The sequence below is a fragment of the Salvelinus fontinalis genome, chromosome 16 (assembly GCF_029448725.1).
Source record: "Salvelinus fontinalis isolate EN_2023a chromosome 16, ASM2944872v1, whole genome shotgun sequence".
Taxonomy (NCBI): Eukaryota; Metazoa; Chordata; class Actinopteri; order Salmoniformes; family Salmonidae; genus Salvelinus; species Salvelinus fontinalis.
Window position 1 is genome coordinate 50,989,419 of NC_074680.1, and position 18,436 is coordinate 51,007,854.

Sequence of the window (18,436 nt, forward strand, 5' to 3'; positions counted from 1 at the left end):
ACTAGTTAGTCTGAAACACAACCACAACCAGTTAACCTGAAACACAACCACAACTAGTTAGCCTGAAACACAACCACAACTAGTTAGTCTGAAACACAACCACAACTAGTTAGTCTGAAACACAACCACAACTAGTTAGTCTGAAACACAACCACAACTAGTTAGTCTGAAACACAACCACAACTAGTTAGCCTGAAACACAACCACAACTAGTTAGTCTGAAACACAACCACAACTAGTTAGCCTGAAACACAACCACAACCACAACTAGTTAGTCTGAAACACAACCACAACTAGTTAGTCTGAAACACAACCACAACTAGTTAGCCTGAAACACAACCACAACACAACCAGTTAGTCTGAAACACAACCACAACCACAACTAGTTAGTCTGAAACACAACCACAACTAGTTAGTCTGAAACACAACCACAACTAGTTAGCCTGAAAGTCAACCACAACTAGTTAGTCTGAAACACAACCACAACCACAACCAGTTAGCCTGAAACACAACCACAACTAGTTAGCCTGAAACACAACCACAACTAGTTAGCCTGAAACACAACCACAACACAACCAGTTAGTCTGAAACACAACCACAACCACAACCAGTTAGCCTGAAACACAACCACAACCACAACCAGTTAGCCTGAAACACAACCACAACTAGTTAGTCTGAAACACAACCACAACCAGTTAAACTGAAACACAACCACAACTAGTTAGTCTGAAACACAACCACAACTAGTTAGTCTGAAACACAACCACAACTAGTTAGTCTGAAACACAACCACAACTAGTTAGTCTGAAACACAACCACAACTAGTTAGTCTGAAACACAACCACAACTAGTTAGCCTGAAACACAACCACAACTAGTTAGTCTGAAACACAACCACAACCAGTTAGTCTGAAACACAACCACAACTAGTTAGCCTGAAACACAAGCACAACTAGTTAGCCTGAAACACAACCACAACTAGTTAGTCTGAAACACAACCACAACCAGTTAACCTGAAACACAACCACAACTAGTTAGTCTGAAACACAACCACAACTAGTTAGTCTGAAACACAACCACAACCAGTTAGCCTGAAACACAACCACAACTAGTTAGCCTGAAACACAACCACAACTAGTTAGCCTGAAACACAACCACAACACAACCAGTTAGTCTGAAACACAACCACAACCACAACTAGTTAGTCTGAAACACAACCACAACTAGTTAGTCTGAAACACAACCACAACTAGTTAGCCTGATACACAACCACAACACAACCAGTTAGTCTGAAACACAACCACAACTAGTTAGTCTGAAACACAACCACAACTAGTTAGCCTGAAAATCAACCACAACTAGTTAGTCTGAAACACAACCACAACCACAACCAGTTAGCCTGAAACACAACCACAACTAGTTAGCCTGAAACACAAACACAACACAACCACAACTAGTTAGTCTGAAACACAACCACAACTAGTTAGTCTGAAACACAACCACAACTAGTTAGTCTGAAACACAACCACAACTAGTTAGGTAGAGGTAAAGGGTATCTCTCTGTCTAACCTGGCCTAAGGTAAAGGGTATCTCTCTGTCTCACCTGGCCTAAGGTAAAGGGTATCTCTCTGTCTCACCTGGCCTAAGGTAAAGGGTATCTCTCTGTCTCACCTGGCCTAAGGTAAAGGGTATCTCTCTCTCTCACCTGGCCTAAGGTAAAGGGTATCTCTCTGTCTCACCTGGCCTAAGGTAAAGGCTATCTCTCTGTCTCACCTGGCCTAAGGTAAAGGGTATCTCTCTGTCTCACCTGGCCTAAGGTAAAGGGTATCTCTCTGTCTAACCTGGCCTAAGGTAAAGGGTATCTCTCTGTCTAACCTGGCCTAAGGTAAAGGGTATCTCTCTGTCTCACCTGGCCTAAGGTAAAGGGTATCTCTCTGTCTCACCTGGCCTAAGGTAAAGGGTATCTCTCTGTCTCACCTGGCCTAAGGTAAAGGGTATCTCCCTGTCTCACCTGGCCTAAGGTAAAGGGTATTTCTCTGTCTCACCTGGCCTAAGGTAAAGGGTATCTCTCTGTCTCACCTGGCCTAAGGTAAAGGGTATCTTTCTGTCCTCCTGGCCTAAGGTAAAGGGTATCTCTCTGTCTCACCTGGCCTAAGGTAAAGGGTATCTTAAAGGGTAAAGGGTATCCCAATTTGTAAGTCGCTCTGGATAAGAGCGTCTGCTAAATGACTTAAATGTAAATGTAATGTATCTCTCTGTCTCACCTGGCCTAAGCTAAAGGGTATCTCTCTGTCTCACCTGGCCTAAGGTAAAGGTAAGTTAAGGTGTTTCTCCCAGATATCCCCCCTTGTCTCACCGGGTCCTAGAGAACTCCCATTTGGGGTCTGACGGAAGCTCCAGCTCCGAGACGTTGGTCAGCATTGGTCCATCGCTGGATGACAGGCGGGCGATCCTGACCAATGGTGTGTTGGAGTTCATGGAGGAGTTAGACTCCAAGGAAACCTGCTGGGTGATAAAGAGACTGTTATAGTCTCTGAAGAGGAGAGAGGTTACAGTCTCTGAAGAGGAGAGAGGTTATAGTCTCTGAAGAGGAGAGAGGTTACAGTCTCTGAAGAGGAGAGAGGTTATAGTCTCTGAAGAGGAGAGAGGTTACAGTCTCTGAAGAGGAGAGAGGTTACAGTCTCTGAAGAGGAGAGAGGTTACAGTCTCTGAAGAGGAGAGAGGTTATAGTCTCTGAAGAGGAGAGAGGTTACAGTCTCTGAAGAGGAGAGAGGTTACAGTCTCTGAAAAGGAGAGAGGTTACAGTCTCTGAAGAGGAGAGAGGTTACAGTCTCTGAAGGGGAGAGAGGTTATAGTCTCTGAAGAGGAGAGAGGTTATAGTCTCTGAAGAGGAGAGAGGTTATAGTCTCTGAAGAGGAGAGAGGTTATAGTCTCTGAAGAGGAGAGAGGTTACAGTCTCTGAAGAGGAGAGAGGTTACAGTCTCTGAAGAGGAGAGAGATAATAGTCTCTGAAGAGGAGAGAGGTTATAGTCTCTGAAGAGGAGAGAGATAATAGTCTCTGAAGAGGAGAGAGGTTATAGTCTCTGAAGAGGAGAGAGGTTATAGTCTCTGAAGAGAAGAGAGGTTATGACGTCTCATGACGAGAGGCGGGAACTGTTTATTTATTAATTTTCATTTTTATTTAACCTTTATTTAACTAGGCGAGTCAGATAAGAACAAATTCTTATTTACAATGATGGCCTAGGAACATTGGGTTAACTGCCTTGTTCATGGGTAGAACAACAGATGAATTTATTTTATTTTTTACCTTGTCAGCTCTGGGATTTGATTTTGCAACCTTTCGTTACAAGTCCAACACTCTAAACACTAGGCTACCTGCCGCCCCGGCAGGAGGAGTAGGGAGGATGCTGATGTGAAATCTGCCACCCCCCTTTTGAATCAGCTTTGTTTTGTCAGAGGAGAAAAACATGCCAACATTTAAACCGGCCAAACCTTCCCCTAACACGGACGATGCTGGGCCAAACCTTCCCCTAACACGGACGACGCTGGGCCAAACCTTCCCCTAACACGGACGATGCTGGGCCAAACCTTCCCCTAACACGGACGACGCTGGGCCAAACCTTCCCCTAACACGGACGACGCTGGGCCAAACCTTCCCCTAACACGGACGATGCTGGGCCAAACCTTCCCCTAACACGGACGACGCTGGGCCAAACCTTCCCCTAACACGGACAACGCTGGGCCAAACCTTCCCCTAACACGGACGACGCTGGGCCAAACCTTCCCCTAACACGGACGACGCTGGGCCAAACCTTCCCCTAACACGGACGACGCTGGGCCAAACCTTCCCCTAACACGGACGATGCTGGGCCAAACCTTCCCCTAACACGGACGACGCTGGGCCAAACCTTCCCCTAACACGGACGACGCTGGGCCAAACCTTCCCCTAACACGGACGACGCTGGGCCAAACCTTCCCCTAACACGGACGACGCTGGGCCAAACCTTCCCCTAACACGGACGACGCTGGGCCAAACCTTCCCCTAACACGGACGACGCTGGGCCAAACCTTCCCCTAACACGGACGATGCTGGGCCAAACCTTCCCCTAACACGGACGACGCTGGGCCAAACCTTCCCCTAACACGGACGACGCTGGGCCAAACCTTCCCCTAACACGGACGACGCTGGGCCAAACCTTCCCCTAACACGGACGACGCTGGGCCAAACCTTCCCCTAACACGGACGACGCTGGGCCAAACCTTCCCCTAACACGGACGACGCTGGGCCAAACCTTCCCCTAACACGGACGATGCTGGGCCAAACCTTCCCCTAACACGGACGATGCTGGGCCAAACCTTCCCCTAACACGGACGACGCTGGGCCAAACCTTCCCCTAACACGGACGACGCTGGGCCAAACCTTCCCCTAACACGGACGACGCTGGGCCAAACCTTCCCCTAACACGGACGATGCTGGGCCAATTGTGCGACGCCCTATAGGACTTCCGGTCCTCGCCGGTTGTGACACAGCCTGGCAGTGTCTTTATCTGGAGGTGTCTGGCACATCTAACTTAATTGGTTTGAGGACTTAACACATTTATTTTGGGAACCTCTCCCGTAAATGGCACATGAGTGGAGAAGGACCGTCTCATTTCATGAGTAGAGAAGGACCGTCTCATTTCATGAGTGGAGAAGGACCGTCTCATTTCATGAGTGGAGAAGGACCGTCTCATTTCATGAGTGGAGAAGGACCGTCTCATTTCATGAGTGGAGAAGCACCGTCTCATTTCATGAGTGGAGAAGGACCGTCTCATTTCATGAGTGGAGAAGAACCGTCTCATTTCATGAGTAGAGAAAACCCGTTTCATTTCATGAGTGGAGAAGGACCGTCTCATTTCATAAGTAGAGAAGAACCGTCTCATTTCATGAGTAGAGAAGGACCGTCTCATTTCATGAGAAGAGAAGGACCGTCTCATTTCATGAGTGGAGAAGGACCGTCTCATTTCATGAGTGGAGAAGGACCGTCTCATTTCATGAGTGGAGAAGCACCGTCTCATTTCATGAGTGGAGAAGCACCGTCTCATTTCATGAGTGGAGAAGGACCGTCTCATTTCATGAGTGGAGAAGAACCGTCTCATTTCATGAGTAGAGAAAACCCGTTTCATTTCATGAGTGGAGAAGGACCGTCTCATTTCATAAGTAGAGAAGAACCGTCTCATTTCATGAGTAGAGAAGACCCGTCTCATTTCATGAGAAGAGAAGGACCGTCTCATTTCATGAGTAGATAAGGACCGTCTCATTTCATGAGTAGATAAGGACCGTCTCATTTCACGAGTAGATAAGGACCGTCTCATTTCACGAGTGGAGAAGGACCGTCTCATTTCATGAGTAGAGAAGAACCGTCTCATTTCATGAGTAGAAAAGGACTGTCTCATTTCATGAGTGGAGAAGCACCCTCTCATTTCATGAATAGAGAAGGACCGTCTCATTTCATGAGTAGAGAAGGACTGTATCATTTCATGAGTGGAGAAGGACCGTCTCATTTCATGAGTGGAGAAGGACCGTCTCATTTCATGAGTGGAGAAGTACCGTCTCATTTCATGAGTAGAGAAGGACTGTCTCATTTCATGAGTGGAGAAGGACCGTCTCATTTCATGAGTGGAGAACGACCGTCTCATTTCAAGAGTGGAGAAAGACCGTCTTTTTTCATGAGTGGAGAAGGATCATCTCATTTCATGAGTGGAGATGGACCGTCTCATTTCATGAGTAGAGAAAACCCGTTTCATTTCATGAGTGGAGAAGGACCGTCTCATTTCACGAGTAGAGAAGGACAGTCTCATTTCATGAGTAGAGAAAACCCATTTCATTTTCTGAATAGAGAAGGACCGTCTCATTTCATGAATAGAGAAGGACCATCTAATTTCATGAGTAGAGAAGGACCGTCTCATTTCATGAGTAGAGAAGGACTGTCTCATTTCATGAGTAGAGAAGGACCGTCTCATTTCATGAGTGGAGAAGCACCGTCTCATTTCATGAATAGAGAAGGACCGTCTCATTTCATGAGTAGAGAAGGACCGTCTCATTTCATGAGTGGAGAAAGACAGTCTCATTTCATGAGTAGAGAAGGACCGTCTCATTTCATGAGTGGAGAAGGATCGTCTAATTTCATGAGTGGAGAAGGACCGTCTCATTTCATGAGTAGAGAAAACCCGTTTCAATTAATGAGTGGAGAAGGACCGTCTCATTTCACGAGTAGAGAAGGACCGTCTCATTTCATGAGTGGAGAAAGACCGTCTCATTTCATGAGTAGAGAAGGACCGTCTCATTTCATGAGTGGAGAAGGACCGTCTCATTTCATGAGTAGAGAAGGACAGTCTCATTTCATGAGTGGAGAAAGACCGTCTCATTTCATGAGTGGAGAAAGACCGTCTCATTTCATGAGTGGAGAAAGACCGTCTCATTTCATGAGTGGAGAAGGACCGTCTCATTTCATGAATAGAGAAGCACCGTCTCATTTCATGAATAGAGAAGGCCCGTCTCATTTCATGAGTAGAGAAAGACCGTCTCATTTCATGAATAGAGAAGGACCGTCTCATTTCATGAGTAGAGAAAGACCGTCTCATTTCATGAATAGAGAAGGACCGTCTCTTTCATGAGTAGAGAAGGACCGTCTCATTTCATGAATAGAGAAGCTCCGTCTCATTTCATGAGTAGAGAAGGACCATCTCATTTCATGAGTAGAGAAGGACCGTCTCATTTCATGAGTAGAGAAAGACCGTCTCATTTCATGAATAGAGAAGGACCGTCTCATTTCATGAGTAGAGAAGGACCGTCTCATTTCATGAATAGAGAAGCTCCGTCTCATTTCATGAGTAGAGAAGGACCATCTCATTTCATGAGTAGAGAAGGACCGTCTCATTTCATGAATAGAGAAGAACCGTCTCATTTCATGAATAGAGAAGGACCGTCTCATTTCATGAATAGAGAAGGACCGTCTCATTTCAAGCAAGAGCATTTCCGTTCACGTTGACTTTGACCTTTTTCAAAAAGAGGAGAGCGAGGACGGAGGAGAGAGGACGCAGGCGGTGAGCAAATGTAATTTATAAAAGGCCAGTGTTTACAGGTTTTACAGGTTTTTTGGAAATCTTGTATCTACTTTCTGTTACCTGTCTCTTTAAGGGGAACTTGGAGAGTTTCTGGATGGGCGGGGAGGGCAGGGTCTTCTGGGTAGACATCCTCATACGACACAGGATGATGATGACGACGGCCAGGATGAAGAGCACGCAGCCCGTCACGTAGATCAGGATGTCAGCATAGTCATCCTCCTTGTCACCATCGTCCAGCGCTGGGAGAGGTTGGGGGTCATAGTTCAGTCTAGGAGGCTGGGGGTCATAGTTCAGTCTAGGAGGCTGGGGGTCATAGTTCAGTCTCTAGGAGGCTGGGGGACATAGTTCAGTCTCTAGGAGGCTGGGGGTCATAGTTCAGTCTCTAGGAGGCTGGGGGACATAGTTCAGTCTCTAGGAGGCTGGGGGACATAGTTCAGTCTCTAGGAGGTTGGGGGTCATAGTTCAGTCTCTAGGAGGCTGGGGGACATAGTTCAGTCTCTAGGAGGCTGGGGGACATAGTTCAGTCTCTAGGAGGTTGGGGGTCATAGTTCAGTCTCTAGGAGGCTGGGGGACATAGTTTAGTCTCTAGGAGGCTGGGGGTCATAGTTCAGTCTCTAGGAGGCTGGGGGTCATAGTTCAGTCTCTAGGAGGCTAGGGGACATAGTTCAGTCTAGGAGGCTGGGGGTCATAGTTCAGTCTCTAGGAGGCTGGGGGACATAGTTCAGTCTAGGAGGCTGGGGGTCATAGTTCAGTCTAGGAGGCTGGGGGTCATAGTTCAGTCTAGGAGGCTGGGGGACATAGTTCAGTCTCTAGGAGGCTGGGGGACATAGTTCAGTCTCTAGGAGGTTGGGGGTCATAGTTCAGTCTCTAGGAGGCTGGGGGTCATAGTTCAGTCTAGGAAGCTGGGGGTCATAGTTCAGTCTCTAGGAGGCTGGGGGACATAGTTCAGTCTAGGAGGCTGGGGGTCATAGTTCAGTCTCTAGGAGGCTGGGGGACATAGTTCAGTCTAGGAGGCTGGGGGTCATAGTTCAGTCTCTAGGAGGCTGGGGGACATAGTTCAGTCTAGGAGGTTGGGGGTCATAGTTCAGTCTCTAGGAGGCTGGGGGACATAGTTCAGTCTAGGAGGTTGGGGGACATAGTTCAGTCTCTAGGAGGCTGGGGGTCATAGTTCAGTCTCTAGGAGGCTGGGGGACATAGTTCAGTCTAGGAGGCTGGGGGTCATAGTTCAGTCTCTAGGAGGCTGGGGGTCATAGTTCAGTCTCTAGGAGGCTGGGGGTCATAGTTCAGTCTCTAGGAGGCTGGGGGACATAGTTCAGTCTAGGAGGCTGGGGGACATAGTTCAGTCTAGGAGGTTGGGGGGTCATAGTTCAGTCTCTAGGAGGCTGGGGGTCATAGTTCAGTCTAGGAGGCTGGGGGTCATAGTTCAGTCTAGGAGGCTGGGGGACATAGTTCAGTCTCTAGGAGGTTGGGGGTCATAGTTCAGTCTCTAGGAGGCTGGGGGTCATAGTTCAGTCTCTAGGAGGCTGGGGGTCATAGTTCAGTATCTAGGAGGCTGGGGGTCATAGTTCAGTCTCTAGGAGGCTGGGGGTCATAGTTCAGTATCTAGGAGGCTGGGGGTCATAGTTCAGTCTCTAGGAGGCTGGGGGACATAGTTCAGTCTAGGAGGCTGGGGGACATAGTTCAGTCTAGGAGGCTGGGGGTCATAGTTCAGTCTAGGAGGCTGGGGGTCTTAGTTCAGTCTAGGAGGCTGGGGGTCATAGTTCAGCATGCAGACGTGTTTAACAAGCAGTTATCATCAGTACTCATACTGAAGTCTCGACACTACAATCATCTCAGGGATGGTGATGCTGAATATTGTGCTACTGAGTAAATAAATGGTTTGAAATCAAATTAAATTTGAAAAGTTTCAGACACATATATACAAACATAAATTGAGAGATTCAACAGTTAGAATGAGACATAGAGGAGAGAGAGAGGGTATACCTGGGAGCACGGTGAGCCAAGCAGAGTGGTAAGCGTACCCAATAGAGTTCCCTGCTAGACAAGTATACTCTCCTGCATCCTCTAAAGACACATTGGTAAGGAAGAGGCTCTCTAGTTCCTTATCCGTAGTGTTTATACCAGCCGTCTGGAGAGGAGGGGAGGAGGAGAGGAGGAGGGGAGGGGAGGGGGGAGGAGGGGGAGGGGAGGAGGAGAGTAGGGGAGGAGGAGGAGGGGAGGAGGAGGGGAGGAGGAGGAGGGGAGGAGGAGAGGAGGAGAGGAGGGGTGGAGGAGAGGAGGAGAGGAGAGAAGGACAGGAGGGGAGGAGGGGTGGAGGAGAGGAGAGGAGGGTGGAGGGGAGGAGGACAGGAGGGGAGGAGGGGTGGAGGAGAGGAGGGGGAAGAGGGGGGGAGGGGTGGAGGGGGAGGAGAGGAGGGAGGGGGAAGGAGAGGAGGGAGGAGGGGAGGAGGGGTGGAGGAGAGGAGGGTGGAGGGGGAGGGGAGGAGGAGAGGAGGGGAGGAGGGTGGAGGGTGAAGGGGAGGAGGAGAGGGGGGGGAGGGGTGGAGGAGAGGAGGGGGAAGGAGAGGAGAGGAGGGGGGGGAGGAGGAGGAGGGGAGGAGGAGAGGAGGGGAGGAGAACAGAAAGAGATTTCATAAACCAAACGCTCCAATAGAAAATGCACCAAACACCAAAACACTAAAAACACCCAACACCAGGAGCATCTCAGAGTAGACCAGTCACCATGGGAACAGAGGGTTAGAGGTCAGGGGTTAGGGGTAACAGGAAGCAGGACTGAAGACCTTATTCCACCGGGCTCAAGTCAGCTTGATGTAACATCACTAGGATGGGCTTTACCACCACCTGACAACAGCAGACACCCAGAGCAGCCATAGAGAAGCCATCACCCAGAGGTCACCACCACACCATGTACTGCTGTCAAACTGAGGAGATGGGAGAAAGGGATGAATACACCGGTATGGCTGGAATAACATGGTGTGTGTTTGAGGAAAGGGAGAGGGCAGCCTCTTGAAGTACTAGCACTAATGAAGGGTGTGAAAGTGTGGTTGTATTGATCTGAAGCAGGAGATGGTAAATGGGGGAGACAAGCCTCAGATCAACCCTAAGTTTCTGCTCATCAACCAGCCAGCCAATAAGCAGCACAGGAGACACAGACTGAGCCAGAACAGGGGACATATAGAGAGAGATATAGAGGGGAAACAGACTGAGCCAGAACAGGGGACATATAGAGAGAGATATAGAGGGGAAACAGACTGAGCCAGAACAGGGGACATATAGAGAGAGATATAGAGGGGAAACAGACTGAGCCAGAACAGGGGACATATAGAGAGAGATATAGAGGGGAAACAGAGGGGAGAGATAGAGGAGGAGAAACAGATAGGGAGAGATGGAGGAGGAGAAACAGATAGGGAGAGATAGAGGAGGAGAAACAGATAGGGAGAGATGGAGGAGGAGAAACAGATAGGGAGAGATAGAGGGAGATATAGAGGAGGGGAAACAGATAGGGAGAGATAGAGGAGGGGAAACAGAGGGGAGAGATAGAGGAGGAGAAACAGAGAGGGAGATATAGAGGAGGGGAAACAGATAGGGAGAGATAGAGGAGGAGAAACAGATAGGGAGAGATAGAGGAGGAGAAACAGATAGGGAGAGAGGGAAAGAAACAGATAGGGAGAGATAGAGGGAGAGAAACAGATAGGGAGAGATAGAGGAGGAGAAACAGATAGGGAGAGATAGAGGAGGAGAAACAGATAGGGAGAGATGGAGGAGGAGAAACAGATAGGGAGAGATAGAGGAGGAGAAACAGATAGGGAGAGATAGGGGAGGAGAAACAGATAGGGAGAGATAGAGGAGGAGAAACAGATAGGGAGAGATAGAGGAGGAGAAACAGAAAGGGAGAGATAGAGGAGGAGAAACAGATAGGGAGAGATAGAGGAGGAGAAACAGATAGGGAGAGATGGAGGAGGAGAAACAGATAGGGAGAGATAGAGGAGGAGAAACAGATAGGGAGAGATAGAGGGAGATATAGAGGAGGGGAAACAGATAGGGAGAGATAGAGGAGGGGAAACAGAGGGGAGAGATAGAGGAGGAGAAACAGAGAGGGAGATATAGAGGAGGGGAAACAGATAGGGAGAGATAGAGGAGGAGAAACAGACTGAGCCAGAACAGGGGACATATAGAGAGAGATATAGAGGGGAAACAGACTGAGCCAGAATAGGGGACATATAGAGAGAGATATAGAGGGGAAACAGACTGAGCCAGAACAGGGGACATATAGAGAGAGATATAGAGGGGAAACAGACTGAGCCAGAACAGGGGACATATAGAGAGAGATATAGAGGGGAAACAGAGGGGAGAGATAGAGGAGGAGAAACAGATAGGGAGAGATGGAGGAGGAGAAACAGATAGGGAGAGATAGAGGAGGAGAAACAGATAGGGAGAGATGGAGGAGGAGAAACAGATAGGGAGAGATAGAGGGAGATATAGAGGAGGGGAAACAGATAGGGAGAGATAGAGGAGGGGAAACAGAGGGGAGAGATAGAGGAGGAGAAACAGAGAGGGAGATATAGAGGAGGGGAAACAGATAGGGAGAGATAGAGGAGGAGAAACAGATAGGGAGAGATAGAGGAGGAGAAACAGATAGGGAGAGAGGGAAAGAAACAGATAGGGAGAGATAGAGGGAGAGAAACAGATAGGGAGAGATAGAGGAGGAGAAACAGATAGGGAGAGATAGAGGAGGAGAAACAGATAGGGAGAGATGGAGGAGGAGAAACAGATAGGGAGAGATAGAGGAGGAGAAACAGATAGGGAGAGATAGGGGAGGAGAAACAGATAGGGAGAGATAGAGGAGGAGAAACAGATAGGGAGAGATAGAGGAGGAGAAACAGAAAGGGAGAGATAGAGGAGGAGAAACAGATAGGGAGAGATAGAGGAGGAGAAACAGATAGGGAGAGATGGAGGAGGAGAAACAGATAGGGAGAGATAGAGGAGGAGAAACAGATAGGGAGAGATAGAGGAGGAGAAACAGATAGGGAGAGATGGAGGAGGAGAAACAGATAGGGAGAGATAGAGGAGGAGAAACAGATAGGGAGAGATAGGGGAGGAGAAACAGATAGGGAGAGATAGAGGAGGAGAAACAGATAGGGAGAGATGGAGGAGGAGAAACAGATAGGGAGAGATAGAGGAGGAGAAACAGATAGGGAGAGATGGAGGAGGAGAAACAGATAGGGAGAGATGGAGGAGGAGAAACAGATAGGGAGAGATAGAGGAGGAGAAACAGATAGGGAGAGATAGAGGAGGAGAAACAGATAGGGAGAGATGGAGGAGGAGAAACAGATAGGGAGAGATAGAGGAGGAGAAACAGATAGGGGGAGATAGAGGAGGAGAAAGATAGGGAGAGATAGAGGGTGAGATAGAGATAGAGGGAGATAAAGAGGAGAGGAAATGGAGAGAGAGATAGAGAAGGGGAGACAGATGGGTTAGATAGAGGGTGAGATAGAGATAGAGGGAGATAAAGAGGAGAGGAAACGGAGAGAGAGATAGAGAAGGGGAGACAGATGGGTTAGATAGAGGGAGGAGGGTTGTTACAACAGGTGACAGCTTGGAGCGCCAGGTGGTCGTGGTGATAGTTGGTTTACCTGGTTTACCTGGTCTGTGTACTGTGAGCCAGAAGCTGTTTTCTGACTTTCCTACAAAGTTAGATGCTCGACACCAGTACTTCCCAGCATCAGCTTCGGTCACATTCAACACATCCAGTTTAACATCAACCTCTGTTCTCCTGCTGACTAGACTCTGGAGAGAAGGAGTTAAAACACACTGGTGTAAACAACAACAACAACACAGCCAGTTTAACATCAACCTCTGTTCTCCTGCTGACTAGACTCTGGAGAGAAGGAGTTAAAACACACTGGTGTAAACAACAACAACAACAACACAGCCAGTTTAACATCAACCTCTGTTCTCCTGCTGACTAGACTCTGGAGAGAAGGAGTTAAAACACACTGGTGTAAACAACAACAACAACACAGCCAGTTTAACATCAACCTCTGTTCTCCTGCTCACTAGACTCTGGAGGAGAGTTAGAACCATACAATTACATATTATAACTCTACATTGGGATCCTAGCAACATGCCTAAAAATTCTCCATTTTGTTAAAGGAAAACTTTGATCCAATAGGATCTCTGTGGTTAAAACACACCGTGAGATGGAAGCTGTAGATAAGGACAATAAAGGAAAGGGAAAGGGGGATACCTAGTCAGTCCTACAACTGAAAGGCTTATGTAAGTACATATGCAAAACACAGACACGGCGCATCATTACTCGTGACGGAAAAAAACTGTTGATCAATAATTAAACATGAGGAGAAAACAGATCATTTATTAAACTGTAGCTGGTTCGTTAAAACAGATAATTTATCATATGAAGTTATAAGATATTATATCTCACCCATAGAAAACATTTATATAGGAATGACTATGAATAAAAGTCTCTGCTAAATTACATTATCCAGTTGAAGTGGGAAGTTTACATACACGTAGGTTGGAGTGTCCCGCCCTGACCTTAGAGAGCCGTTTTATTTCTCTATGTGGTCAGGGTGTGATTTGGGGTGGGCAGTCTATGTTGTCTATTTCTTTGTTTTTGGCCGAGTATGGTTCCCAATCAGAGGCAGCTGTCTATCGTTGTCCCTGATTGGGGATCATACTTAGGCAGCCCTTTTTCCCACTTTCTGTTGTGGGATCTTGTCTTTTTGTGTTGCAGGTGTTTGCGCTACTAGCTTTACATTCGTTGTAGTTGTTTATAGTTGTTTTTGGTGGAACATTTAAAAATGAAAGAAAATGTACGCCTCCCACGCTGCACCTTGGTCTCATTCTAACGAGGAACGAAACACAACCCTGGATGCTTCAGTAATATCTAACTGCACATTCCTGAATCCTTATTTAACATTACTAATGTAACTGGACAGCTTATTAAACCACAACTCTACACACTGTGGTGGGGCCAGTCCCATACCAACTCTACAGACTGTGGTGGGGCCAGTCCCATACCAACTCTACAGACTGTGGTGGGGCCAGTCCCAGACCAACTCTACAGACTGGTGGGGCCAGTCCCATATCAACTCTACAGACTGTGGTGGGACCAGTCCCATACCAACTCTACAGACTGTGGTGGGGCCAGTCCCATACCAACTCTACAGACTGTGGTGGGGCCAGTCCCATACCAACTCTACACACTGTGGTGGGGCCAGTCCCATACCAACTCTACAGACTGTGGTGGGGCCAGACCAACTCTACAGACTGTGGTGGGGCCAGTCCCATATCAACTCTACAGACTGTGGTGGGGCCAGACCAACTCTACAGACTGTGGTGGGGCCAGTCCCATACCAACTCTACAGACTGTGGTGGGGCCAGTCCCATATCAACTCTACAGACTGTGGTGAGGCCAGTCCCATACCAACTCTACAGACTGTGGTGGGGCCAGTCCCATATCAACTCTACAGACTGTGGTGGGGCCAGTCCCATATCAACTCTACAGACTGTGGTGGGGCCAGTCCCATACCAACTCTACAGACTGTAGTGGGGCCAGTCCCATATCAACTCTACAGACTGTGGTGGGGCCAGTCCCATACCAACTCTACAGACTGTGGTGGGGCCAGTCCCATACCAACTCTACAGACTGTGGTGGGGCCAGTCCCATACCAACTCTACAGACTGTGGTGGGGCCAGTCCCAGACCAACTCTACAGACTGTGGTGGGGCCAGTCCCATATCAACTCTACAGACTGTGGTGGGGCCAGTCCCATACCAACTCTACAGACTGGTGGGGCCAGTCCCATATCAACTCTACAGACTGTGGTGGGGCCAGTCCCATATCAACTCTACAGACTGGTGGGGCCAGTCCCATATCAACTCTACAGACTGTGGTGGGGCCAGTCCCATACCAACTCTACAGACTGGTGGGGCCAGTCCCATATCAACTCTACAGACTGTGGTGGGGCCAGTCCCATGCCAACTCTACAGACTGTGGTGGGGCCAGTCCCATATCAACTCTACAGACTGTGGTGGGGCCAGTCCCATATCAACTCTACAGACTGGTGGGGCCAGTCCCATCTCAACTCTACAGACTGTGGTGGGGCCAGTCCCATATCAACTCTACAGACTGTGGTGGGGCCAGTCCCATATCAACTCTACAGACTGTGGTGGGGCCAGTCCCATATCAACTCTACAGACTGTGGTGGGGCCAGTCCCATATCAACTCTACAGACTGGTGGGGCCAGTCCCAGACCAACTCTACAGACTGTGGTGGGGCCAGTCCCATATCAACTCTACAGACTGTGGTGGGGCCAGTCCCATATCAACTCTACAGACTGTGGTGAGGCCAGTCCCATACAAACTCTACAGACTGTGGTGGGGCCAGTCCCATACCAACTCTACAGACTGTGGTGGGGCCAGTCCCAGATCAACTCTACAGACTGTGGTGGGGCCAGTCCCATATCAACTCTACAGACTGGTGGGGCCAGTCCCAGACCAACTCTACAGACTGTGGTGGGGCCAGTCCCATATCAACTCTACAGACTGTGGTGGGGCCAGTCCCATATCAACTCTACAGACTGTGGTGGGGCCAGTCCCAGACCAACTCTACAGACTGTGGTGGGGCCAGTCCCATATCAACTCTACAGACTGGTGGGGCCAGTCCCATATCAAATCTACAGACTGGTGGGGCCAGACCCATATCAACTCTACAGACTGTGGTGGGGCCAGTCCCATATCAACTCTACAGACTGTGGTGGGGCCAGTCCCATACCAACTCTACAGACTGTGGTGGGGCCAGTCCCAGACCAACTCTACAGACTGTGGTGGGGCCAGTCCCATATCAACTCTACAGACTGTGGTGGGGCCAGTCCCATACCAACTCTACAGACTGTGGTGGGGCCAGTCCCATATCAACTCTACAGACTGTGGTGGGGCCAGTCCCATATCAACTCTACAGACTGTGGTGGGGCCAGTCCCATATCAACTCTACAGACTGTGGTGGGGCCAGTCCCATATCAACTCTACAGACTGTGGTGGGGCCAGACCAACTCTACAGACTGTGGTGGGGCCAGTCCCATACCAACTCTACAGACTGTGGTGGGGCCAGTCCCATATCAACTCTACAGACTGTGGTGAGGCCAGTCCCATACCAACTCTACAGACTGTGGTGGGGCCAGTCCCATATCAACTCTACAGACTGTGGTGGGGCCAGTCCCATATCAACTCTACAGACTGTGGTGGGGCCAGTCCCATACCAACTCTACAGACTGTGGTGGGGCCAGTCCCATATCAAATCTACAGACTGTGGTGGGGCCAGTCCCATACCAACTCTACAGACTGTGGTGGGGCCAGTCCCATACCAACTCTACAGACTGTGGTGGGGCCAGTCCCATACCAACTCTACAGACTGTGGTGGGGCCAGTCCCATACCAAGTCTACAGACTGTGGTGGGGCCAGTCCCATATCAACTCTACAGACTGTGGTGGGGCCAGTCCCATACCAACTCTACAGACTGGTGGGGCCAGTCCCATATCAACTCTACAGACTGTGGTGGGGCCAGTCCCATATCAACTCTACAGACTGGTGGGGCCAGTCCCATATCAACTCTACAGACTGTGGTGGGGCCAGTCCCATACCAACTCTACAGACTGGTGGGGCCAGTCCCATATCAACTCTACAGACTGTGGTGGGGCCAGTCCCATGCCAACTCTACAGACTGTGGTGGGGCCAGTCCCATATCAACTCTACAGACTGGTGGGGCCAGTCCCATCTCAACTCTACAGACTGTGGTGGGGCCAGTCCCATACCAACTCTACAGACTGGTGGGGCCAGTCCCATATCAACTCTACAGACTGTGGTGGGGCCAGTCCCATACCAACTCTACAGACTGTGGTGGGGCCAGTCCCATATCAACTCTACAGACTGTGGTGGGGCCAGTCCCATACCAACTCTACAGACTGTGGTGGGGCCAGTCCCATACCAACTCTACAGACTGTGGTAGGGCCAGTCCCATACCAACTCTACAGACTGTGGTGGGGCCAGTCCCATATCAACTCTACAGACTGTGGTGGGGCCAGTCCCATACCAACTCTACAGACTGTGGTGGGGCCAGTCCCATATCAACTCTACAGACTGTGGTGGGGCCAGTCCCAGACCAACTCTACAGACTGTGGTGGGGCCAGTCCCATACCAACTCTACAGACTGGTGGGGCCAGTCCCATATCAACTCTAAAGACTGTGGTGGGGCCAGTCCCATATCAACTCTACAGACTGTGGTGGGGCCAGTCCCATACCAACTCTACAGACTGTGGTGGGGCCAGTCCAATATCAACTCTACAGACTGTGGTGGGGCCAGTCCAATATCAACTCTACAGACTGTGGTGGGGCCCAGACTGCTTCAATTATGTGGAGACTAAAATAGTGTGGAGCCGTGGTCTGGGTAGCCAAGGCGCTCTGTCCTCTCTCTCTCTCTGCCCCCCCCCTCTCTCTCTCTCTCTCTCTCTCTCTCTCTCTCTCTCTCTCTCTCTCTCTCTCTCTCTCTCTCTCTCTCTGTCTCTCTCTTGATCCCCCCTCTCTCTCTCTGTCTCTCTCTCTCTCGCTCACTTCTAATTCTCTCACTCTTTCTCTCTCTTTCTCTCTCTCTCTATCAGCTCTCGTTTTTCTCTCTCTGTCCTCTCTCTCTGTCTCTGTCTTTCTCTCTCTCTCTCTCTTGCTCACCTCTCCTATTTCTCTCTCTTTCTCTGTGTCCTCACTCTCTCTCTGTCTTTCTCTCTGTCTCTGTCACTCTGTCTCTTTCTCTCTCTCTCAGCTCTCCTACTTCTCTCTCTTTCTCTCTCTGCTGACTCTGCCCTTCCCCTTGTTCTTCCGCTCAGTTTTTCCATGGTGGCTTTTTCGGGTGCCTCTTCCCTCTCTCCTCCTCCTCCCCTCTCTCCTCCTCCTCTCCTCCTCCTTCCCTCTCTCCTCCTCCTCTCCTCCTCCTCCCTCTCTCCTCCTCCTCTCCTCCTCCTTCCCTCTCTCCTCCTCCTCTCCTCCTCCTCCCCTCTCTCCTCCTCCTCTCCTCCTCCTCCTCCTCCTCTCCTCCTCCTCCCCTCTCTCCTCCTCCTCTCCTCCTCCTTCCCTCTCTCCTCCTCCTCTCCTCCTCCTCCCTCTCTCCTCCTCCTCTCCTCCTCCTTCCCTCTCTCCTCCTCCTCTCCTCCTCCTCCTCCTCCTCTCCTCCTCCTCCCTCTCTCCTCCTCCTCTCCTCCTCCTTCCCTCTCTCCTCCTCCTCTCCTCCTCCTCCCCTCTCTCCTCCTCCTCTCCTCCTCCT

The 18,436-nt window shown here is 49.7% G+C and overlaps 1 protein-coding gene across 5 annotated transcripts in view; it reads right to left on the reverse strand.

Annotated features, from left to right (window-relative positions):
- The window catches only part of LOC129813324 (fibroblast growth factor receptor 3), a 211,854-nt gene that overhangs the window by 80,439 nt on the left and 112,979 nt on the right, over positions 1 to 18,436 (reverse strand). For 4 of the 5 annotated variants that reach the window (XM_055865682.1, XM_055865681.1, XM_055865679.1 and 1 more), the window contains 3 exons: positions 9,089 to 9,233; positions 7,166 to 7,344; positions 2,356 to 2,504 (listed from right to left, as the gene is read on the reverse strand). In XM_055865682.1, the coding sequence (XP_055721657.1) occupies positions 2,356 to 2,504; positions 7,166 to 7,344; positions 9,089 to 9,233 (473 nt within the window). The remainder of the gene's footprint in view (positions 1 to 2,355; positions 2,505 to 7,165; positions 7,345 to 9,088; positions 9,234 to 18,436) is intronic. The other variant, XM_055865680.1, reaches the window with a different exon arrangement.